General features: G+C 45.7%; 1 protein-coding gene across 2 annotated transcripts in view; it reads left to right on the top strand.

Moving 5' to 3' along the window:
* The first annotated feature begins 11,986 nt into the window (after positions 1-11,986).
* LOC149360595 (uncharacterized) overlaps positions 11,987-26,501 on the top strand; it is a 50,449-nt gene continuing 35,934 nt past the window's right edge. For both annotated transcript variants that reach the window (XM_089572403.1, XM_089572404.1), the window contains exon 1: positions 11,987-12,140. In XM_089572403.1, the coding sequence (XP_089428529.1) occupies positions 12,021-12,140 (120 nt within the window). In that variant the 5' untranslated portion in view covers positions 11,987-12,020. The remainder of the gene's footprint in view (positions 12,141-26,501) is intronic.

Genomic DNA, 26,501 nt, shown 5'->3' with positions numbered 1-26,501 from the left:
TCTACGTAAAGACACGTAATCAGGGTTGGCTATATATTTGGTTCTGTCTATTCCAGTTCTAGAATGAAATATATTATGAAATAATTTTAAACGCAGTACTTTCCTACGTTTTTGAAGTGAGTCCCGAACCAAAAAATTTTTCGCGCTCGTTACACTAAAATATCGCCCATAGTTATTGAAAACAAAACGAACGGCCAAATTCTGAACTCTGTCTAGCTTTTGAACGTCAAGAAAGGTTTTCGGATCCCAGAGTGTGCAAGCATACTCAAGTATGCTTCTAACGTTTTATTATACAGCAGTGCTTTAGTCTTTAAAAGGAAAAGTTTAGCGTTACGTCGCAGGAAACCTAAAACACGACAGGCTTTGGCAGTAACGAAATCCACGTGACGATGCCAAGACATTGAACTTGTTAAATATACACCAAGATATTTAAATTCCAACACTGAAAGCAGTCTGCTATTATTTATGTTATAAGTGAAAATATGGGGAACCTTCTTTTTAGTGAAACACATATGTACAGATTTTTGTAAGTTAATATGCATTCCCCAGTTCTCACACCACTGGGCCATTTTACACAAATCCTGTTGTAAGGCATCGCAGTCACTTTGATCGTTAATAAGTCTATACAATACACAATCGTCCGCAAAAAGACGCATGTATGAAGAAATACCTGAAAAGATGTCATTCATGTAAATTATGAACAATAATGGGCCGAAGACGGATCCCTGAGGCACCCCTGAAGTTACAACCACCTCATGCGATTGTTTCCCGTTGACAACAACACATTGACGCCTAACGCTCAAATATTCCTTTATCTACCTAATAACGTTCTCATTTATGTTGTACCAGTATAATTTTTGTATTAATAAGGAATGTGATACAACGTCAAAGGCCTTCTTAAAATCTAGAAAAATACAGTCAACAGAATATCCCTTATCCAAAGCACTTGACAGGTCATGTACAAATTCGGTGATCTGGGTGACACACGAGTAACCACTGCGAAAGCCATGTTGATTAGTATTTAATAATGAATGTATACTAAGATGATGCATAATACTAGTATAAAACACATGCTCTAAAACTTTGCATAATACACTGGTCAAGGACACTGGTCGATAATTTGAAACAACATTCCTAGGTCCCGATTTATGTATAGGTACAATATTAGCAAGCCTCCATTCATCAGGCAAGGAGCCTTCCTGTAATAACTTTGTGAAAAAAATTTGAAGGTACCTTGACAACGCAAAAGCGCAAGAATAGAGCAGGATCGTGGGTAAGCCGTCCGGACCGGTGGCACTGTTATCTTTTAAGCGTTCTAAGAGCGACACAATTCCTCGCTGATCAAATTCAATGTTCTCCATAGGTTCCGTACAGTTCAAGGCAAGGCGAAAATCGGCAGGGCTATTGCTGTCCTCAGCAATAGCCCTGCCGTGTTAAAGCACTTGGCTTTCTCCAGATTATCATGAACGATACTTCCGTTGTGATCGAGTGGCGGGATAGACAATTCATCCTTTCTGTTTTTTTTATGTACTGCCAAAATTCTTTAGGGCGATCCTGGATACGCATGTGGAAAGACTGAAAGTAGGTAAATGTAGCCTCTTTGACCGAAGCATTCATATCTTTTGTAATCTTTTTTAATTGATCCATGTTATCTTCCGACGGATTTTTTTTGAAGCGCGCATGTAGTTGTTGCCTCTTTTCAACGACCCTGCGCAGCGCTTTTGTGAACCATAGCTTGCTTTTTCTGCGACGTTTCGTCATCACCCATGACGGCACATGCTGCTCACGCAAATCAAAAAGTTTGGCTGTCAGTGTGCGCCACAGCTCATCAACGCTGAGTGAATCAGACAATGTTTCGTACACATCGACATAGGATTCAAGTGCCCAGGCTATCTCGGGGAAATTTGCTTTTCGGTAACTGTAAATGCGCCGATTGCCACAGTCTTCAAGTTTAACATACTGAAAGTTCATTTCCGCTAAAACACAACGGTGATCACTGATACCGGGCACTACAAGGGTAGAATAAGCTGCCGATGGTTGGTTAGTGAATAATAAATCCAAAACATTGTTGCCACGGGTTGGCTGCGGCACTAATTGGGATAAGCTGAATGAATTGCACAAATTTAACAATTCTTTGCCTACTGCGGAATTGGCTCTAGACGGAAGACATCCTCAGTTCCAGTCTAATTCAGGAATGTTAAAGTCACCTCCAACAACTAAACAGTCAGTTTTAACAGTTTCAATCATATCAGTTAGGTCGCTGATGGGTTCAAGCTGATTTGCAGGTGGCCTGTAAAACGTGCAAACTGATAGTAATTTACCATTTAAAAGTCTAATTTGAGCCCATACGGCCTCACATGTCCCAACATCAATTTCCATCTCATGAGAACTAACTAACACGTCCACCAGTATAAATACGCCTCCTCCGTGCCTGTCTCGATCTTTTCGATAGCTGATATAGTTGGCCCTCGACATCAAAGGAGCCTTTGACAACGTTAGCCACACGGCTGTAATGGAAGGACTCGACAACCTCCACTGCGGCGAAAAGATTCACAGCTACTTGAAGGCCTTTCTCTCCAACCGCACTGCAACGGTTGGGCTCGGAGATCTTCGCAGCGCTAAATTTTCGACCCCCAACAAAGGCACACCTCAAGGGTCCGTCATCTCGCCACTACTTTTCAACGTGGCCATGATCGGCCTCGCGAGACAATTCGAGAAGATCGAAGGCATACAGCACGCAATATACGCTGACGACGTCACAGTCTGGGTTACCACTGGGTCGCTCGGTCAGAAAGAAGAACGACTGCAAGCAGTGGCTACCTGCGTGGAAGAATATGTCAGTGCACGGAGCCTCGCCTGCTCCACCGAAAAATCAGAACTCCTGCGAGTCCACAAAGGGAAACACAAGGAAGGGTCCCTCAATGTCTCCCTCGAAGGACAGCTAATTCCCGAACGAGACAAGATACGAGTCTTGGGAATGTGGCTGCAGAGCAACCAGCGATGCGGTCATACGCTCGGCCTTCTCAAGCAATTGACCACTCAAGTCGCCAGAATGATCACGCGCGTGTCGCAGAAGCGGAGCGGCATGCGAGAAGGGGATGCCCTGCGCCTGGTTCAGAGCCTGGTGGTCAGTCGCGTGGGTTACGCCCTCCCGTACTTCAACCTCAACAAAGGAGAAGTGGATAGTGCAGATACCATACTCCGCAAAGCTTACAAGAGAGCCCTGCATCTACCAATGAACACCTCCAACGAAAAACTACTGGCTCTTGGAATTCACAACACCTTCGAAGAGATCAAAGAAGCCCAACTGGTCACGCAGTTAGCTAGGCACCAGCAGACTCCTACGGGGCGCTCGCTCCTTGGGCGACTGGGGCAAGGCGGAACTGCGGAATGCGAGAATCGTACTGCGAGCATACCGGACGCAATTCGCCAGACGCTAAAGGTTCGCTCCCTTCCCCGGAACATGGACCCCAACTTGCCTACGGCCCCTAGGGCAGCCCGGGCGAGGTATGTACAACAAAATCTAGCTACAAAATCCACAACGGTATACACGGACGCGGCTCCGTATACAGGAAGCTCACATAACAGCACAGTGGCGGTAGTTATTGATTCGAACTTAAAGGAATTAGCTAGCGCCTCAGTGAGGGATTGCACGGTAACCGAAGGGGAGGAGCTGGCCGTAGCTCTAGCGGCGGTAGCCGGTTATCGAAACAACATGTCCCTTACCATCCTTACAGATTCGAGAGAAGCGTGCCGTAACTACATGAACGGCCGCATAGGTCGCGCCGCGCTCCGGCTCCTCCAGAGCGCGACCCCACCAAAAGTCACACACAGCATTTACTGGGTGCAAGGACACACCGACATAGCGGGGAACGAACGCGCCGACGAGGTAGCTCGAGGGTATACGAGCCGAGCTATCCGCCGCCTCATCCTGATCTAAATCAACTACAGGCAGCGTACTGGCGAAGATTGCAGACAGGAACATTCCCAAACCTGCATATCCTTAGCAAGATTTACCGGACGCAATATCGGGACACTTGCCCGTGGTGTGGCAGCAAACCATCGTTGTACCACATCACGTTGGAATGCAGTAAAAACGACAACTTTCGCAAAGACCCGAGTGCAGAACAGTGGGAGAGCCGGCTCTCCAGCGGCGATCTGGGTTGCCAACAAGGTCTGATCCAGCACGCCCAACGAGCAGCGAAGCTCAGCGGTGCCCTGGAATAGGGGCACCGACACTGTGAGAAGAAGGAAGATGGACCTCTTCTTTCTAGTCTGCTACTAGCACCTTTCTAGAGCAATAAAAGTCTTTCCTACCTACCTACCTGCAATAAGAGCTGTTTTCAGATGGTCTGCGGCGTACTCCATCCTGGGGTACGATGTGGCCTAAAAACAGCAGTATTAATAAGCAAAGTAGCACTTCTCTGCTTTCAAGTCAGCCCGGATCATTTCACTTCTACCGGCACTGTTCGAGGCCATTGCACGTGAACATCGAAGTTCGGGGCCAAGGCAACGATGTGAGGCGCGCCTTGATTACCCGCGGGAAAACTCCAGTGTTTTAACCATAAATTTCGTCAACGCATCACTGCAATCATTCTAACAGTGTCTGACTACGCTGCGCAGCTTATCATGTTCAGTTGGTCGAGCATGTGCAACTCGTTACGCGGGACGATGGGGGTCGAGCACACCTGGAATCTCGTCAGGACACTACTGAATCCCGCAGCCACTAAGACGCGCACATATGGAAACACGCATTGTCTGATTCGCCTGGAGACGTGTAAGAGTATCAACATGGCATGACGAAGGCATTGTGCTCATCTAATGCCATTATGGCCCAGGTATTCACCGTGCGTTCGCGCTTTTAGAAAATCAATTCAGACAGCTGATACAGGACGTTCTGCGCCGAGAGGTTTGATCGAAAGCCGAATTAGGTCGTGGCAAAGAACCTCCATATTCGAGAAGCGGTTGCGGGCTGCGGAGAAGGACATGTTCAAAGAATTCACCTGCGCAGCTCGTAAACGAGAAGGGCCTGATGTTTTTGAGACTGAGTGCCTTGCCCGACTTTGAGATTAGATTGATGTGCGCATGCTTCCAGTCTGGGGGAAAGGTATACGCTCTCCTGTGCTCCATAAACAGGACGGTGATCTCCGCAATGTACACATCATCCAGGTTACGAAGAATCTGCATGTAATCTCATCGACCCACGGAGCCGTGTCTTGCTGTATGTGAGACGAACCTGCATGACTTCTGTGGGCGCAATGTCCGCGCCTCGGTCCGCGTTCAGAGCCGGCGACTGCGGGGTGGTTCGAGGATCTATAGGGACGGGAGCGGTACGTATAGCTGTTTTAGGTGCGTCAAGCACGAGTACAAACTCTTTATATTCGCCACTAGCGGATATTGCACGGTACTCTGGAAATATTTGAAAGCTTTCCTTACATAACAAGTGGCACAATTCATCGTCGGTGTGGTCTCCACAACAAAGTTCTCTCTTCTCGGCCGAGGCACTGCACAGGGAACTGTGATTTCTACTGAGACTACGCTGACAATATCACCCTCTGTATCACAAGAAGGTCGATCTCGCGGCACAGGATACTCTTCAAATCTCGGGGGAGATGGTCGAGAGGCTCACGGGCGAGATCGGCCTGGCCTCTTCACCCCACAGATCAGAACTTCTCGAGATCCGTCCGAGACTTCGTGATCTCCCCATCGAAGTCCCCATCAACGGCCAACCAGGCCGTTCCCCCGGTACGAAGCTTCCGCTTGCGCGAGCTTCAAATACAAGCGAACTCGGACGCCAGATATATGTTTTTCCAGGAGCTTTAGGGTATAACCATCTACCTCCTGGAAAGGCGGACGGAAACATAGCCAACCTCATAAGACGCGCGGCCAACCGCAATTACGGACGGGGGAGCGGGGTACCCTGCGCGTGGTGGATGCACTAGTTGTAAGCCACCTCGCATAACACCTTCCCTACCACAACCTCACACTGCAGCAGACGCAAAAGGCAAATATCATCGTGCAGATTGCGGTCAAGACCACCTTGCCCATCCCCTTGCACGCCAGCAGCGGCAAGCTTCTCCAACTCGGAGTCCACTGCGCTATACAAGGGATTTTAAAATGCCATAGGCCGAACCATCGCGTGTCTACGTACAACACCCGGTCGCCGCAGGCTCCTCCGACAGCTCGGATAGCCCGTCCCGCTGGAGACGCCGGACGCTGCAAAGACACCCATTCCCACTAGTATAGTTAAACAGTTGAGACTTCAACCTCTGCCACGTAACATGAAGGCGAAACTGCATCCGGATAGATGATGAGCCCGCGCCCAACACCTCATTCGCTAATTTGGTAAGAAGCAGAATATTTTGTACACAGACGCGGTGCTCCACAGCGATTACGGGATTACCACTGCTGCGGTAGCCTCGTCAGACATTATGGCACATGTGACTATGGCGGCCCTGCGCACTCGGGACCCAGGGCAAGCAGAATGCATCTCCCTAGTCCTAGCTATTGACCATGCAGCCCGACACACCGGCGTGACGACCATATGCACTGATTCACAAACCCTATGCAGACACTTTCTGCATGGCGTCATCCGACGCAAGGCTGTACGTGCACTTGAAGACTTGCCCGCTCCGCAACTCTGCATAACGTCACTTGGGGACCTCGGCACGATGGTATTCTGGGTAATCAGCGCGTTAATGCCTACGCGCAAGAAACCTATTTCTGACCACCGATGGAAGCCTCTCTGTACCCCTGTGGTAGAGGCGATAACGGCAAAATCAGACTCCTATGCGATCATCACTTACTACCGCTAGAATAGGAACCTTTAGCCGCCGCATTAACACACCTTTGACACACACGAGAGCGTAGTCTGGAATGTCTCGGCGCGGCAATGGCGAGCCGCAAGTTCCCGGCCTTATACCCAACTCACGGTTGTGCCTGCTTCGATGGAGGCGAAACGCAAGAAGCGCCAGTGTGCACTGCGATGTGAGTGGATGATAAAGATCGCAGGGTGGTCGAAATTATTCCAGAGCCCTCCACTACGGCACCTCTTTCTTCCTTTCTTATTTCGCTCCCTCCTTGATCCCTTCTCTTACGGCACGGTTCGGGTGTCCTCCGAGATATGTGAGCCAGTTACTGCGTCATTTCCTGTTCTGTTTTGTTGTACCTGTCAGGCACCGCAGCCGACATCTGAAATTATCTTTTGGCACACCCACAACCTCGGGCCATCAGGCAAACCTTCTACCCCTCTCTTTCTTCCTGAGAGGATGCTTTGCTTGCCACCGACCTGATGAATCAGCGTAGACTGGTCTCCCTGGCGAGACGTGAGGTGGAGACTCGTGGATTTGCAGCTAGTGGACTCCTGGATTTTTAGCAGCCCTCCAAAAGAGAAAGCGCAATTTTTGTATAAATAAAGCTAATTGTTTGTCTTCGTGCCGAAGAATTTAAGGAGAAAAATTTCGAGCTGCGCTATTGGTAGTGAGAACTGACGTCAGAACGTTGCTATGCCGTGACCGCTGCAAGGCGTTAAAAATATAAATTATAGGTCTCCGCACACTAAACTACGGGTCAAGAAGCTATCATTTCAACGCAACCAGACATTCCTAGTCTTCGTTTTATTTCCCTCTCACGATCCGGATCAGCGCTCACGACCTGCCCAAAGTAGGCTTTTTCTTTCGCACTTCCTGCACCTCGCTACAAATTATGAACTGCTGTTCCCTTATTGCAAGAGTGTTGTATATTACATTGGTTTTCTCCATGTTAATTTTTAGACCCACAGTTGTGCTCTGCCTGTCTAACTCATTGATCGTGCTTTGCAGTTCATCTCCGTGTGGCATAGCGAATCGGATATTACTTAGGGTTTCTTCATTTACTCTTATCCCGAACTGTTCCCAATCCAGGCCTCGGAATACAGGCGGTGATTAGCATTGACGTAGATCGCCTCTCTCTGCCTGACACCCTTCTTTATCGGATTTTTTTTTGCAGAATTTACGCAAGACTATAGTAGCTGTCCTGTAGCTATAAATATATTCTAGTCTGTTGACGTGTCTCTTCTACACCCTGATTCCGCAATGCCTGCATGACTGCTGAGGCTTACACTTGGTGAAATGGTTTCTAGTACTCAATGAAGGCAATATATGGGGTTGGTTATTTTCTGCGCATTGCTCTTCTCTACCACCTGACTGATAGTGTGAATATGGTCTATTGTCGAGTATCATTTATAAAAGCTTGCCTGATCATTCGGTTGATTGCAGTCTAAGGCAATCCTGACTACATTAGCGATTTTCTACTAAATACGTTGTCGACAACGGAGAGAAAGCTCATCGGTCTGTATTTTTTCAAAATGGCCAACATGGTGAGCCATAGCTCCGGTTCTACGTTTTCAATCATCGAGCTTAACATCATTTTCTTTACTTTTCAACTCTAACTCCGTAATAACCCTCGGCCGCGGCGGTCGTGTTTTGATGAAGGAGAAATTCTAAGGGCCCTTGCACTGTGCGATGGCGGTGAACGTTAAAGAACCGCCTGTGGTTGATATTTCCGGAGCACTCCACTACGGCGTCCCTCATAGCCTAGTCACTGTCAAACGTTAAAGCCCCCAAAACAAACCATATTTACACGGACCTTAAGCATCCCTTTAAAATACACTCACAGTGGGCACTTCATGTACTCTTAGATACAACAGCACAGAATCCGTCAAAATAATAAGTAGACGCAATATTTATTTTTAGCAGATTCCATTCCAAAGTTTAATAGTAACATGCATACGTAGGAGTCTGAAAATGTTGCTGCAAAGCTCTAGACAAAGGTATACTTTTAATGTGGGATCATTATGAGAGAGATGTGTGAAGCAGGGTGCATCTGTTCGATTCGGAGAGTGAAACCGCTCTGGTAGAAAAGCGGGCCAAAACCTTTCACCCAGTTGCGTCGCTCCACCGTCGCGCTTGCAACTGAGGACAATCCCAAGGAACCACTTGCACCAAACATGATGGTAACCATTGCTAAGTGATGCCCACTAGAAAGTCGTGACCATCACTCCGCTGGTAGCTAGTGCACTTCCAGACGCAACTACCCCGGGTGCTTCCTATAACGTTCTACTGAAACGTTTGAAGGCTGACGCTAGCGGCCTTCCATTGCGTGTGGCTAGAAGCGTATTCCCGACGCTGTGCGAGCGTTTTTTTAGAGCGCAGCTCTTAGGCGCCCGTTTCTGCGTTGTCGGTTGTACCCAGCAGGGGGCTCCATTTAAGCTGCGAAAGCAATGGAGCCGGCGCTTGGAAGGAAGAAAGTAAAAGCGCAACCTCCTTAGCAACCGGTGCTCCAGTGGGGGGCGCAGCTGTGCATAGCAACCGTGACGTCACACAGTAGCGGTATAACGAGAGCGCGCGTCGGCGGTGGCAGCTACACCGCCGCTCCTTCGCCAGACGTCGCGTAGCAGTCGAGTGAGTGAGGCGCATGGCTCCGAAGCAGCCAAGTGATTCCGCGCCAAGAGTTTCGGGGAAGCGGCAGTGGGTTGACCACAAGGATTTCGCCTAGCACACTTTAGAATTTCCAAAGTGTCTTCGGTATTTTTTTGAGGAAAGGAAATGCGCAGTATCTGTCTCTCACAGCTGCGAAACCAATAAAGCGGGGGCTTGGAAAGCAGAGGGTAAAATTTGTAAATTAGTTTTTGAGGAAAGGAAATGCGCAGTATCTGTCTCTCACAGCTGCGAAACCAATAAAGCGGGGGCTTGGAAAGCAGAGGGTAAAATTTGTAAATTAGTTTTTGAGGAAAGGAAATGAGCAGTATCTGTCTCACACACCTCGGTGGACATGTCAACCAGAGGGAAGGCGCATAACTGCCCTCTTGGAACAAAAGACACGTCAATCGTACTCTAAGCTACGTGGCATGGGTGGTAGCGACAGATGTGCGCTGCATGCTTTGGCATTGACAGCGTTGCGCCGCAAACGGGTGTCAGTGTGGGTGGGGAATTTAATGTAGATATAAAGACAAGCGGGAATTTTTTACCACTTATGCGGGAGAACATCTCTTTCCACTCGATCGTAACGGCTCCGACATCTGTGACAACCTCGCGAAATACTAGCGCAGACCTCGTCTTTAAAAACCAGGCATTGGTGCAGCAAGTCGAGCATATAACCATCTATTTCTCTGTCCACAAAGCTTCCTTCATGACAGTCAAGAACTGTTATTGGAGTGTTTCCTGAAGAAGGATTGTGTGTGAAAAATGACAAGTTGTTTGTAATTGTTCCTAGAGGACTTGCTCGAATTCTTCGAATTCGAATTCGATTCCAGACCCATGCCTGACGGAAGTTACGACAAGCAATTCGGTTCTAGATCGTCCCCAGATTCTAAGGCGGCCCGTACGGCACTTCTGCGACAATTTCTGCGGCACTTGTGCAAGAAGAACCTCTCACCGGGCAAGATAATGCGACGTTTTGGGGGCCCACAGTCTTTGCGCAAAAAACGCCTCGCCGAGCAAGAAATTGCCCCGTCTCTTAGTGGGTATATTTAGGCCAGCCAACCACGGCACTTGTCGGAGCCCCTCTAGTCTGCTGCTTCACTTTCTCTCATCATTTGCTCTGTGGAGACATCCTTCCCGTTCCAATTCTTCCACGTGACATTATAATGCCATAGACCCCTAGACTGATGGTAACTAGGAGTCTTCTCCTTACGCATATCGCATATAAACGCATCAGTCATCAGTTCAGGTCTTGACATTAACCCATCTCATGCGGTGAAGCCGGCTAGTACACCTTTTTTAAGCCGACGTGAATATCTTTTGAACATAACTATTAAATGTATATTTATTCTATTTTTTATGTAATGTAATGTATTTATAGTATATTGTACATATGTAATGCATTTTAAATGTACTACGAAGGCAAAAGTGTATTTTTTGCCTTATTTTTAAGAACGTTCAGAATGTTATCCCTAGTACACTTCGAAAGCATTCGTATTGCCGCTTAAGCATACGGACAAAAAAAAACGAAGTAAATATGAAATTTATACGATATGTTCGAAATGCACTCTTAGATAAGTGTAGCTTCGTAAATAACTGCGTGATAACGCATGGAGATCAGTTTTCTTTCGTTGAAGAGCCCCACTATCGCATTTATAATGACCAAAAAAGTCATGCAGATTTCACAAAAAATGAGTAACCTACGTGCCACCTTTTTTGAAAATAAATGGATTCCCGATTGCAAAATTCCTATTTTGAACAACTTGTCGTGCAGAAAGTTTTCCCTCATTTGCAAAACAATAGCGTGTCAAGACGACGAAATTGCTTACAACAAGCCTCGGACATCACAAGAGACGTCACGAAAACGTGACGTCATGTGGGCCTGAAAGCAAAGAATATATGAATAAATTTTTGGCTGTGGAAAGCTAAAGCCTTTGCGCCGAGATACGCTGTGGGAAATTGCATAACTGGAACAACCTTGCTTCATTTTGCACATACAATCAGCTCAGATACCTGCGCAGTTCTGTCGTATTGCTCTTCTAAATTGACTAATACAAAAATTAAACGCATGTGTTCCAATTTTCCCAAATATGGTGGCCTGGTGTGTCTCACTGCTTTTTGATACCGGCGTTCTTTTTGAACTAGCAAAAAATGTACATTGCCGGTAAGGATGAGAGTTTGCTTGTTCATTGCTCGTTGCAATATACAGACGCCACCTGTTCAGCAACAATTATTTGAAATTACATGCGCACCGTGGCGTCGGCTGCCAGCAGAGGCGGAATTCAGTCACATGCTGCGATTGTTTTTGCGATCCTCCAGAAGAGGAAAAACACCGAAGCAAACGCGAGCCGTCATTCTATGAAGTGTCCGGCTTTGTGAACTTATCACTTGCATGGACGGACACGGAATGAAGCTCGTGATAGGAAAGGGAATGGAAAAGCTCCATTTTTAAACCTGGGTTATAATTTTGTGTTTCGCTCTCATTGGACCCGGCTGCGTTCACTGATATAATAAAGAGGAGGTTTGGGATTTTTCGTTCACTTAGAGCTCTCTGACAGGGCAATGGGGATGATACGGGCATTCGCTTTGACCTCGATCTGTCTGACCGGCATAGTCGTCGGCAAGCTGGGTCCACCGGGGGGACCCCTGAAGATGCCTCGCCAGGCAGTGGACAGTTTTAAGGTACGATCCCAGCTTTGTTCTCTGACATTTGAAATGTCTTCCTTTGATTATATGGGTGCGGCCCAGGGCTAGATACCACTAATGGCTGGGTGATCACTCCGAGACCAACCTGCTCGGTAAAGAACATCTGTTTTTCAATAAGTGCGGCTGAGCATTACTCCTGCTGCTCGTAATAGATCGTGCTAGCATTTCTTAGGAGGGTAGATGTGTAGGCCAGTTGGTGAGACATGAAGGAGCTAGACACCGCAGCGGACACGGGACAGAGAAAGAAGATGACACAGGGCGGTGGTCTTTCTTTTCTTAATGACTGAACCACTGCTGGAAGTGCCACTATGACGCACAGCTGGCAATGGGTGTCGCGCATAAGCGCTCAGGCGTACGGACAACAAACGCATATTCCCTGACGGCTGCAGTAGAGACCTGCATGCAGAACGTTGCGCTCTTTGTGTAGAGGTATGTGCCTACATGCGAATGCCACAGCTGTACATTCTTTTCGTCCTTCAACATTTGTTTTCACGCCCATGTAAGAATTTTTGCCAGGCTATTCTGAACAACGGCAAACGGTTCTTTTTAACTGTTGCCAACTTCCAGCGCCGCGTCTTGAACAGACTTACTAATCAGTCTTAGCGATATAAGTATACCTGTGATTAGATCACCATATTGCATCTCGTAGTGGGAAGCGTTAATAAGGGAGTACGGCAAGTCGCAGGGTGTGAGTATGGGTTTCTTTATTTTTCTCAGCTTTCGTTGTGACCAAAAAAAAAACGGGGAAATTTACTTAATGTTTATCCTGTATGTTTGCGTGAAGCACAATAAGTTATACTGAAGAATACTGCGTCGATTTGAAGTTGAAGAAAAAAACAATGTCCGTGCTTTGCAGCTTTGAGAAAAATACATTTGAAAAATAACTGTTGCCGTCAGAACCACGAAAGGTTACATCAATATACTCGAATACATGTCCGAACAAGATTGATTGCGCATGGATTTGTATTTTGCGAAAAACACATTTTTGAAATTTTGCATTCATTTCATCACACCTTCCTCAGCGTTAAAATGTGTAATTAAAAAAAACCTAGATTCAGTCCTTCTTTTTCTAGTACAGTCGATGGAAATGTAACGTATTTAAATGTCCCGAGAGTTTAGGTTTATTTCTTGTAAATGTTGACGAGAAAACCTTTCTTACATGTACAGAAACTGTTTAACAAAATTGCCTGTTGGACTTTGGCTGCGCAGTACCAATCATAAAACACGCCTCGTGCCTAACCTTCAGCGTTATTTGTTTTAAGTGGTTTATGAAGGTGTTCCTGGCACATTTTTTTTATCTTCGATTTCTTCTTTCATTCGGTAGAGCCAAGAAAGTATGCCCATGTTATTAGGGTGTTATTTATGTACTTCAGTTCCTGATTATATAATACACCTAGTATATCACAATTGTTGGCTCAAAACATACGTTTCTGTCGCGGAATAGGAAGAAAAATGCGACATCGCTGTCTTCATAATGTACTGCATTCAAAACGAAGCAAGTAGCTACTCGGCTTCGTACGCTCACGACTAGCAAAAAAAAAACTTATGGTGCTTAAAAATTAAAGAACAGCGCCTCTGGACCAAAAGTAGCACTGACTGAGCGTAAAAACGTTTTTCGAGCACGTTGTGTGTACTTTATAAAAATAAGACAAGGTTTAGACCCTTTAGGATAACTATTGTTTATTTCGAAAGAAAAGAAGCTACGCAAATTCTTTCTACCTCAAGTTACACTTTATTTAAACAGTGAATTGGTGTGCTTAAAAGCATTGTAAAATATCTTACAATGCTCACACGAGCACGCGTTTAGAGTGCATGTTCTTTAAGAGTCCTGGAATTTTTAATGTGCGGAATCAAAAAATAATTTTTTTAGTCAGCTTTGCTTACCATCCCTCCTTGAAGCGCTTGGCAGCTGTGATGAATAAAGACGCGCATCCGTATCAATGCGTTGTGCATAATAAGTTTGCCAATGCTGGAGCGAATAAAGCATATCTGCACTCACTGTGACGCATTTATATCCTCAAAATACTTTGAGGTTAGCATTAATCAGCACTCTGAAACTCAGGACTGATTATATGCTTCGCACACTTGACGCGTCAATTTCTCACCAAAGAATGCCATTTTGAGGCACTTTGTTTATTCGCAGGCTTATTGATACTTGAGCAAAAGCGATGCAGCAGATTCCACTGCAGCAAGGAAGGAAGGAGCTGGGGTGACCTTCTTGATCAAAAGGCAGTCGTGTGAGCCAGTTTGACGCATTTTAAGTGGGCGAGCAGGTTCCCTAATCAAGTTGACAACACATAATTTTCCTGTTCGACGTGTATTTCAAGGAGGGCAAAACACAAGAGCCAGGTACCACGAGGAAAAGACGCTTCATTTTTACAAGCATCATTTTAGTCTATGTGATAGGCATACAAGCGAAAAGGCCAGTTCGGTGCTTAGAACTCAACAAAGATTCACCAAAAATATAGGTTGTAACAGGACCCCACAACATAACTTCTGTTGGTGCATGGATGTGTGTGTGCGGCCTCACAGACGAGTCCAGTTGGCCGATACATTTATCTTGTGAAGGGATATCTTCCAGTGTTCGTAAGAATGCGACATCCAACGTCTGGAAATGCATGCATGCTTAGTGATGGCAGAAAACTAATTTTAGCATGCTGCTTTGTACTTTCATACTTGAAAAGTTGTGGCCTATAGTATCGGAGGCGTTGATGTTAGTCCAAGCCATGCGCTCTAGCCTCCGTGTTATGATTGTGGACACCGGTGGAGACTAGGAACCTTGTGTAGAGCACTTGACGAACCTTATGCTAAGCAAACATAATGAAAGTTTTCTGGCAGATACTGGTTTAAGGGACCGTTGTTGCGCACAAGCGATGACACAAAGAAAAGGCAGCAATAAAAGGTCTGGAATCATGCCCCAGGAGAGAATCTGCCCTAAATTTCCCTTTATTCGACCGCCACAAACGACTTCAGCACTCTAGACAAGCCTTCTTAACTCTTCATTGCACAGACATCGCCGAAGTATTCCGCCACAGGGTTTGTTCCTCAGCTCTGTTAAGGAGTTATTGAGCTGCGGACAGGCGAAGGCACTCGACGCAATGAAGTGCTAATTACTTTCCTGAAACATGAATATCGGAATGCGCGCGGAAGCTAATAGAATAGTTTCTTTTCAAGGAGACGATAAAATGGAATATGCTCGATTTTCTTTATGAAAATCAATCCCTAAACGGAATTCTGCACGAAATTTGCGGAGAGGTTTAAACCTTAAGGCATTATAAAGCACAGTAATTCTCTCATCGCTAGGTTGCCGGTGTAACCGAACACCAGGTTTATATGGCACGCATCGACAGAAATAACTGTCAGGTATTGCAGATTTTGCATTCCGAACACAAAGCTGTCATTATGTACCCCGACAGCCTGTTTTAGGTGCTGTCGAAGGTACTTCATGATTCTTTAAAGCAGCTGACTTCGAAGCCAGTACGGGATTGTAATAACGATTGAAGTGGTTAAAATAGTGAATTCTACGCACATCAGCTGCATTCTCTGGTCTCTTTATATTTGCGATCAAGTGAACGTTTTGGAGCGCGCAGGAATCTCGTCTTTTATATCCCAGCTCCACAGAAACTGAGTATTTTGCACTCTGCAATAAAACTTTGCCTTGTTCAAAGTCCGACTCATTCGCGAGGCTTTCGAGTGTTTTGAGAAAGCGCCTCTTGCACTCTTCCGGGCTCCAGATGCAAAAAAGCACAATACCTATCTCGCTTGCAGGCCCCTGCATTCCATCACGAAATTCGCCCCACCGTTTTTGTAAGTACTCTGGGGTCTGTGTAGGTGTCAAAACGCCGCCACTGAAAACCCCAACGACCATGCGACACGATGAAGGTGTTCAGCCGTCTACTCTCTTTAGAAAACTTCCCTAGACAGGTCCCAATTTTCGCGTCACTTTCAGATCAAATAAGAGGTGCTCCACAGAGCAAAGTGAGCGTTTCGTCGACTGTTGCCGACAGCAAATCTTCACACACGCACGTTCTTGTTTACCTGTTATGAATCAACTGAACCCCGCCCGGTTTCATTCCATACTTTTAACACAGGCATTCTGGCAGGATCCGCATTTCCTCAGCCTTTCGAGTGGCATTACTGTTTCTCTATCTTCTCCAACTCCTTTTCCTATCAAGGGATCGTCTATTTATCTTGTTTGTGTTTATTTCGGTTGACTAAGTTCGAAGTAGATATGCACAAATCTCCTTCTTTCGATGGTGTTCACCTCTTTCCTTCATTTTGGTTGCTCTATTTCCCCTTTCTGTACTACTTGTTTTCGTTCCCAGCATCTATCTTGACTGTATATTTCTTATCTTGCTTGTTATTTTTCTAGTAACTTTACCATCACTTTAGTGCTGTCTCCATTGCACCACACAACAATTGACAGATGGCTTGTTCTTTGGCGCTCGTACATCCTGGAGAATCCGTCCTGCCTCAGAGCACTTTATCGATTCTGTGTACTGTTTTTTATTTTCTGTTTCTTCTTTTTTTCTCTTATCTGTTCGACGATTAGCACCTCATTCCTCTTTCTTTAATACCGCCAAAAATTTCTTTAAATGCGCTAACATTAGAACCCCCAATGCAAATGAAACACGGCTTGATTGGTCGGAAAATTAGCTGATTGGTCCGACACTGAAGAAGCTTCAGGCTCACGTGACATAGTCGAGCGCTGATTGGTCTACGGTGTGTATAATGTCACTAAAGCACGGTACGATACAGAAACACAGCGTGGTTAATCATTATTTCGCTGATTAATCCACAGGATGATGATGTCACGGGGTAACGTCACATGTCGGAGCGGTGAATGGTTGACAAGGTGTGTCACATCATGAGACCACGGAACAGCGTCAATTAGGCAGGTGCACTTGGAGATGGCAGTTCACCGAAATTTGATTGGTCGACGGGATGTGTGACGTTATGAGACCACGTGGCATGGCCGAGTCTGTGAGAGCGCTGGAAGATGGCAGGTGCACTGCTGATGTGACATGGCTCAGCGTGGTGGCGGCATCGGTGGCAGTAAGCAGCGTTGCTTATGAAAAAAAAACAAGAGCTGCACAAAAAGAATGGGACAAGCGAGAAGAAGCATCGGGGCAGTTCTTGTTTTTTAATACCAACTAGCCCATGTCCAAACTCTTCTAGGTTTGCTTGGTCGTGTGCAGATGTGGCTAGACAGCTCCGCACATCAAGCTGGAATGGATTCATAATCTACGCCATGGTTCTCTACTAAAGTGGAAAATCTCCGCAAAAGGAGAGGGCGACCAAAGAAGTACGTCGCTTAAGATGAGCATCAGCGGCTGAGCAGGGTCAGCATACGCGGCAAACATCAGTGATGGAGGAGGAGGAGCTGGCGGAGGCGAATTAAGATTTAATCCTATCATCAACATCATCATCAACATCAGTCTGTCTACGCCCACTGCAGGTCAAAGGCCTCCTCCATGTCGCTCCAGTTAACCCTGTCTTTTGCCAACTGCGGCCACCGTATCCCCACAAACATCTCAATCTCATCCGTCCAAACAACCTTCTGCCGGCCGCTGCTGCACTTGCCTTCTCTTGGAATCCCCTCCGTTAGCCTTAAGTACCAGCGGTTATCTTGCCTTTCCATTACATGCCCTGCCCAAGCCCACTTCTTCCTCTTTATTTCGGCTAGGATGTCACTAAGACGCTTTTTTTCTGTCACCCACTCCGCCCGCTTGCGATCTTTTAACGTTACACCTATCATTTTTCTTTCCATAGCTCGCTGCGTTGTCCTTAACTTAAGCTGAACCCCTTTTTTAGCCTCCACGTTTCTACCCCAGAGGTGAATACCGATAGGATACAGCTGCTGTATACTTATTCCTTGATGGATATTAGTGAAGTGCCATTCATGATCTCACAGAACTTGCTACATGCGCTCCACCTCAGTCTTATTCTTCTAGTTGTTTCCCTTTCGTGATTCGGATCAGCGACCAGTACCTGCCTTAAGTAATGTATTTCCTTACCACTTCCAGCATCTCGCTACCAAGTAGAAACTGCTGTTTCCTTCGAGGCTGTTGACTATTACTTTGGTTTTCTGCATGTTAATATCAATACCTAACTTCCAGACTGCCTGTGTAACTATTTCATAATGCTTTGCCGCGGATCTCCTGAGTGACTTAGCAAAGCAATGCCATGAGCGAATCTCTAATTACTTGGGTAATCTCCATTAACTCATATCCCCAACTGTTCCTAATCCAGGCCTCGGAACGCCTGCTGTAAACATGCCGTGAATAGTATCGCCGAGATCGTGTCTCCCTGTCTGGCACTCTTCCTTGCTAGAATTTTATTACTGAATTTACGAAGGACTGCATAACTGCTGATTTTCTATTCAGTAAAATGCTTTCTCGTAATCAATGAACACTGTATATAAGGGTTCGCTATATTCTGCGCATTTCTATTACCTGATTGATAATGTGAATATGGTCTATGGTCGAGTGTCTTTTACGAAAGCATGCCTGATCATTTCGTTGATTGAAGCCTAAGGTTGTCCTCATTCTATTTGCAGTTACCTTAGTAAATACCGTGTAGGCAACGGAGAGTAAGCTGATCGTTCTGTAATTTTTCAAGCCATTGACGTCTCCTTTCTTATGTATTCGTATAATGTTAGCGCTCTGGTAGGATTCTGCCACACTTGAGGCCATAATGCATTGCCTATACAGGGTGGCTAGATTTCCTGCCAGGATCTGGCCTCCGTCCTTCAAGAGATCTGCTGTTACCTGATCCTCACCAGCTGCTTACCCTCTTCGCATTCCTCTTACGGCTTTCTTTACTCTTTTTCTTTACTGCCTGATTGTTCCATTGTTGTGTGCTCCTCAACGTTGTGTTTAGACTGGCTACTCTACTGATTTGTGGAGAATGATTTTGGTTACTTTAACTATCTGCTCCTTATTGATTATGACACTGCCCTCTTTGTCTCTTAGCACATACATAAGATTTTTATTTAAGCCTAGTTTCTTCTTCACTAGATTTCGGCTGCGTCCGTTCTGTAGAGCATGCTCGATTCTCTTCATATTAAACTTGCTTATGTCGGCCACCTTGCGCTTATTTATTAACTTTGAAAGCCTCGCCAGTTCTATTCTGCCCGTAGGGTTAGACGCTTTCATGCTTTGGCGTTTTTGAGCCAGATTTTTCGTTTTCTGAGGTAGCTTCAAGGTATCTTGTCGAACCATCCTACCACCTACTTCAACTTCACACTCCGTAATTATAGCTGTGAGATTATCTTTCATTGTTTGAACATTAAGGTCATCTTACTCACTTACAACCGAATATCTGTTCTGCAGCGATATCTTGAATTCCTCTACTTGCCCTCTTACCGCTAAGTCGTTAATGGGCTTCCGCTTCACTAACTTCTTCCGCTCCCTCGTCTGGTGTACGCTAAGTAGAGACCTTACCATTTCGTGCTCGCTACAACGCACCGTTCCGAGGACTTCCACATCCTGTACGATTCCAGGGGGAGCGCATAATATGAAGTCGGTATCATTTTAGTCTCAATATTCGAGGTCTTCCTCGCTTTCTTCCTTTCCTTTCGTTTCTAGAAGGAGGTATTCCTGATCCGTAAGTTATTCCTCTCTACAAACTGTACTATTATCTCAACCCTGTTGTTCCTGAAGCCAATGCCAGAATCGCCTACTGCCTTATCTCCGGTATGCTTCTTGCCTGCCTACCTTAGCATTGAAGTCGCGCATTAATACAAAGTGCCATTGTTTTTCTTTGCTCATTGCCGATTACACGTCTCCATAGAAGGTTTCAACGATGTGATCATCATGGCCGGATGTAGGCGCGTAGCCCTGCACTACCTTCAGCTTGTACCTCTTAAGACCAATTACGATAGCTGCCATCCTCTCGGAACTCCTCTATGCGTCTAGCTATATCCTGGTTGATGACAGATGCCACGCCTAGTTCTCGTGTGTCTGCTAATACATGGTAGCACACTACGTGCCCACCTCCTAGTACTATACACCTCATATGACCTCCTAACTTCACTAAGCCCATTTAATACCCTCTAGTTCAGCGAACAGGACTGCAGGCTAGCCTCACTGCGTTCAATGTTGCCAGGCTCAGTTTCCAATTGCGGCCTAACCGGAGCCAGAGATTCTTGTACCCTCCGCGGCTTCACAGGTCTGACCACCGTCTTGGTCAGTTGCTCCGCAGCCGCTAGGGCTGGGGGCCGAGATTTAATTAGTTTGTTCATAGAAGATTGAGGCCAAGTACTACACCAGGGCGGCCAAATCCTGCTCTGGTTATTGCTGTCTGCTTTTTCTTTTCCCCTTCTTTTCAAATTTTCTCTCTTCACTTCTCCATTTCTTTTTTGATTGCGGTCTTCTTACATTGTTTCTGCACTGCCTTTTAATTAGCTAAGTGTCTTACGCCTTAACACAGATTACCTGCTATTTTTTTATTTTTCTTATATCTCCAATTTTCATTGTTTTCGTTAACTCTCGTTTATGTCGTTTTTCTCTTTTCAACTTCTGCATTCTGACCTTTTTGTGTAATCTTCCTACCTTGCCTGGGTTTCTCTCTATTAATCACTTCGTATTTTCCTTTCCTCTTTGCTTTCTTAAGGTATGCCATGGTGACTGTGTCATGAAGTTAAATGCCTGATATATCAAAAAGTTTTTCTCTCTTCCTTCTTCCCATCGCCTAGCTCTTTCTCGGACTTTTATTGGCTTCAAACCTATCAGAGTTCTGCTAGCCCTGGTCCGGTCGCTGTTCTATTTTTGTTTTTACAGTTTTAGCAACCAAGTTAGAATGCAAAAGGCCTACTCTCATTCGACGAAGACTGAGATTATGTCCCATTGTGTTCTTCCTGGGACGAACTTGCAATTGCTTTTCTTTTGGTGTACACTTTCTGAAATTTGCACAAGCAAGCATCATAGGGTCCGGCTCAGTACGCGGGATCATTTTCCTCGCTTCTACTCAGTTCTTCCTTTTGTATATCTTTTTCACTCTGCATTCAGTACCATATTAAGTCTTCGTGTTAAATTTTTCAAATTTTTAACCGCCCTTGAAATTGTCATTCTGATCGCATCAGCATGATTACAATAATCAGCTTAATTATTCATGTCACAGGACAAAAGCGTCTCCCATATCTGTGTCATTAACCCTCCCCTGTGTAAAATGCGGTCTCGTTATCCACGCAAACTTCATAATCTCAACTGCCCACTGCAAGTGTCTGTCGCCGCTGCTACACTTACCTTCTCTTGCGAACCAATTCGTTACAAATAACGACTGCGGGCTGTGTTTTCTCTACCCCCATGCCCATTTCGACTAGCATGTCATCATTTCGTGCTTGCTCCCTGACCATTCTGCTTCCTTCCTCTCTCTTAACGTTCAAAGTATCATTTTGCCTTTCATAGCCTGAAGCGTTCTTCTCAAGTTCAGTTTAACCGTTTTGTTAGAAAAACGTTTCTGGCCAGTTTTCCTCAGTAAGCGGCAAAATTTTCGATCGACCCATCAGACGCATTCTAAGCCATGTTGTTTTTTTTTTCTCTCTCGATGCTCTCCTGAACGACTCTAATCCCTATGCCTGAGAGCTCATTCAGAACAATTTTACGATTCACGAGAACAGTGCTGTGCGCAGCTATCTGTGCAAAACCGATTTCACACTGGCTCCTACCAAAAAGAATTCCTGTCTATCAAAGATCACTGCAGCTTCCTGACTGCCAAACTCTGATTTTTTTTCGGTACATTCTGCAATGATTTCATAATGCGGCGAAAGGCACTTGACGGTGGATTCCACCTGCATCGCTACATCGGCATTTTCTCCATTACCCTCGCCTTCAGTGTCAACTGAGTTCTCAGTTTTCTCTCTACATGCAATTCCTGTCTTGACTTTGCTCTAAGCACTTAGAGCTCCAGGTGGGACAGCTCCGCAACCAAACTTTGAAAGGAAACCCACCCGTTACCTTTTCTGCCGTTGCCAAAAGATCATGCTCTAGACTCTGGCGATCCGGGCGAGACAGGGCTTCTCTCCAGAGGCTCGATGGTGTTCCTCAAGCGTCGACTCACAGAAAGCTTCCTCGGCAGTATTGCTTTCTCCTTAGTTTAGAGCAGTCGCTGCAAGACCTATGTAGCGGGGGTGTCTAGTCGACGGGATAAACTTTTCATTGGAAGAAATGAATGTTTTACATTATAATGATCGTCTTCTTTTTCAAGTTCTCTGCCGCTGCGACTAAAATTTCTCAGCCACTTCTTTATTTCTCTTTATTTCTTTATCAGACAATTATCGTTTTTGGTGCCTTTTTCCGGCCTCTCAAACAAGCTAATAATATTTCGCATTTATTTCTCTCTCATACTCGTCTTGCTTCCTCTCTAATTTCCTCGCAGCCTCTTCTAGAATCTCTTCACGTTCTTGGCTCAGCTATTTCAAAAGTTCAGCTTCTTTCAGGCGCTTCCAAAGGAGGAAATCAGCTATCTCTGACGTTCATTTCCTAGTGAAAACTATCGAAAGACAACACGTACCCCGTCTTATTAAACCTCACTCAGCCGTTTCTATGCAACAGATACTATTATCGCTGTCCTGCCTAAAACCTGCTTACGACCAGTTTCTAAACACCTTCAAACTTTTTCTCTGTTCTCTGACCAAATAAAGGACCAAACATGTTGTTGAAGGCGCCAAAAATATTTACATGCACACTTAAGGCGTACGCGTCCTCAGAGCGTCTGAGGGCAGTTTTTCTGTCCCCGAAAGAGTTACTGTCGAAATATTGTGATGTGATGATAGGCGCTCGGTGGTCAGAATTCAAAGGCCGCAGAGAGAATGGGTCGGAGTCAAAATGCTGCGGAAAAATGAACTTCAGATAGCAGATGGACGATACAGAGCAGTTGCAGACCACTGATTAGCACACGACAGGCTTAACCATCAGAGATTGAGAGTTTAAAATCATGTAGAGGGTTCTTGAAGACACTGATACAAGAGAGATAAATAACATAAGTATAAAAAATTTTAGAAGCTCGTTCTTAAGAGTATGGCGCGATATCTTAATGGGTTATTGCCCATATGTGCAGGATTGGCGATTCTCTACATAGCTTAGTGGGTTATTGCCCATATCTGTAGAATTGTTCATTCTCTACTCAACATTAATAGATCTCTCGGGTTCCTCAAACACCTCCTGGCGCCGTGGTGCAGTCGTTAAGCGATGCGACAATGCCCTGCTATGAAGGGCGCTGTAACTGATGGGGTCTTTTGTGACCCAGGCTGCAGTTCCTAGGCAACCCTAAGTGACCTATCATTGAATTAACTGCCACGTGCCACAATGCACAGTTTCGTCGCAATCCGGTGGACAGGGTGTGATGTCGCAACAAGGTTACATAATCTAGGCCGCGAAACTGCTTCCTACGTTGCTTCCCTGGGGATTTTTCGAAGATTCTTCTCTCACAGTCAACAACGCCGATCTACCGCATTTTATGCAACACGAGCTCCTTACCTCTATCTTGTTAATACTTCACCCGCCACTGCATAAGTCCAGTGACCGCAGAATCAAGGAAGTCATCGTTGACGAATCTGGCGCATGATAGCTCGCTGGCAAGCTTGCTGGGTAGTCCCCGTGATACCTGCGGTAAGGCTTTCTTCAAACAAACCGAATGGGTGGCAGAGGTTAGCTGCCGCTTCTCTTAGTTATTTCGCGTCAAGGCAGCAGCGCTCAAACACAAGCCTCAAGAGAGTCCTCTTACCCTCCCGTGGGGCACGCGTCGACATTTGTTGCTTCGAAGAGGAACCTTCTGGAACGTGTCAGTATTTTCTTCTGAGCTCCCACGCCGTCGCTTCCGAGCGAAGTGCAGAAAGTATCACTTAACATAGGGAAAGGTACATGCGCTCCTTCCTTAATCCAAAATCTTCGTCCGTTGTTTTGGCAGACTCGACGGGGTTCCAGCCGCGTCGCGTTCATTAACTTTTGCCGAATTCTGTGGCATTGCCTCACCTGTAAGTTGTAACACTATTACGAAGCGGTCTTTCGAGGCAGTTTACATCTTTGGTGGTGCATGCGTCTGGCTCGGCATTATATACTCCTTTTCTGAAGGCTTGTTGCGTTGCTGATGGCAGCGATATCTCTGCGTTGTCACAGCTAGCTCACGTTCATTCTTTGACCGCAAAGACCACGAATGATTACATTGAAGAAGACTGGGTCCAATGACGGGCCTTTGGCACGGTGATACCTTCTGATTACGGCTGGCGTCTACTTTAGTATTTATCTCCAGTTCAGTTTCGGAACATTTCCCCGATGTACGGAGAATTTTGAGCTGCTATTTGTTGTCTCTTCCTTTCAGGCGTGATTTGACAAAGATGCGAGCCAAGCTCTGCTGAGCATGCTTTTGAAGAGATTCTGCTAACGTAGAACCATCACGTAGAATCATTACTGAGGTATCGGGAATCATTTTTCTCTCACTGCTTCTTAGTGACGCAACAGGACGGCCAGCGTGTAGAGCGAAGCGAAATTCCTTTGACCCTTCGTAACTGTGATGAAGACGAGCATTTTAGAAAGCAATGTTTCGAGCAGTGGAAAATTCTCTATTACTACTGTTTTCGACAGTAGCATTATTTTGAGCTGCTTGCTAAGATAAATTGGACGACAAGAAATTTTCCTAACCAGGTCTTTTCATCTTGTACAGTCCGCGCCAGAGCTTTTTCGCTTTCTTCGATCAGCCCGCCGGTTCTACTTGAGCCTGGAGTCAACTGTTGTTGCTACCGCAGGGCCCTGGCTTCGACAAAACTGCACTTTCGCCACATCACTGGCCTAGTTGTCAGCAAATTTCGTCCAAAACCGAGAACGGCAGCAAGACGCCAGGAGGTGGTAGAAGCTATCTCACTCCTGACACCTTAAAGTGTTCGCGGCGGAAACAAACTCACGAAACATTGGTTTACGGGGATTTAACGCCCTAAGGCGCCGCAGGCTATGAAGAACGCCATAGTGAAGGTCTCCGGTAAATTTGAGTTCCTGGGGCTCTTTACTGTGCACTACCATCGCGCGGTACAATGGCCTCTAGAATTTCTGCTGCATCAAAATTCCAACGCCACGGCCGGGATCGAACCCGCGTCTTTCCGGTCGGCAGCCTAACACCACCAATGGTTACCTTAAGCCACCGCGGCGGCCGAACTGGAAACGGGTGTGAAGAACAGTTGCTGCGGCTTTCACCTAGGAAGAAAAAAGTTAGGCAGTGGTTCAACTCGGCCCAACCGAATTTTACGTAGCGAAAGTTACCCAGGCATGATTAAACATATATGTTTAACTTTAGTGCATCTTTTATTGTTTCTTAATTTCCCAACCGCTTCACAGCCGCTTATCCGTCTTCACTGATTGGCCTGATGGATACTAAGACTGACCGATGGTCAGTAGCACACATCTCTTGTTATAATGGGTGTTTCATCTGAGACCTGACACAATTTTGAAAATTGGGCTTTTTTAGTTGCAAGGCCGCATTCTTCGGCACACTATTGTAGGCGGTGTAGTGCATCAGAATACAGCTAAATCATGCTTACTAGCAGCCTGGTTAACTAACAGTGAATAGTTATCTTTTTATCTATTACTACCAGGATTCTTAGTTATTTAAAAGCGTGTAGCACAACGTAAGTCCATATCAGTTTTTGGAATTTTGAAAGCGCGGTTACCCTCGGCATGGTGGCCAAACAAATTTTTGCAACAGTGCGCCAAAATTGATGCGCATTTGAGAAGCTTTGCAGGCAAAGTAACCTCTCTAGTGCACGTTAACTCGTCGAAAAACCTAAATTTGTTGGGCCACAGTTCCGAGGCTAACCGCGTTTTCGAAATTCAAAAGCTGATATGGATATTACTTACGGTAACCTACACGCTTTTCAATAATTAAAGAACCTAGCAGTAACGGTAAAAAAGTTAACTATTAATTATTAATTGAACAGCCTTCTAGTTAGCACGTCTAAGCTAAAGTTTGATGTACTACACGGCTGGCGATGCGATGCCGAAAAAGCGCTCCTCTAACTCAAGAAGCCTTTTTTTTAAAGCTGTGTTGTGTAAAATCATAGGTGAAACACCGCATAAATACCCCATACCTGACGTCACAACTGTGAGTTGAATTATGTGACACAACGTGATTACCACGTGGTTTTCTTGCTTCCTCTGCCAACAACTTGCAGTGTGAAAATTCAACGTCAAACTTCAAGATCAAAGTTCAAGGTGAAATGACAAGGGCAAATGTCAAACGGTCAAGATCTAAGGTCAAAGGTCACCGTCAAAGGTGAACGACAAAAGTTAGGTCTATGTGCATAGTAACAATGAATAGGTTCGGGCGACCTAAAAGGAAATAAAAATA

Source organism: Amblyomma mixtum, chromosome 2 (assembly GCF_055824585.1).
Source record: "Amblyomma mixtum isolate Tamu chromosome 2, ASM5582458v1, whole genome shotgun sequence".
In the NCBI taxonomy this organism is placed as follows: domain Eukaryota; kingdom Metazoa; phylum Arthropoda; class Arachnida; order Ixodida; family Ixodidae; genus Amblyomma; species Amblyomma mixtum.
This window is presented reverse-complemented; position numbering and strand designations above follow the sequence as displayed.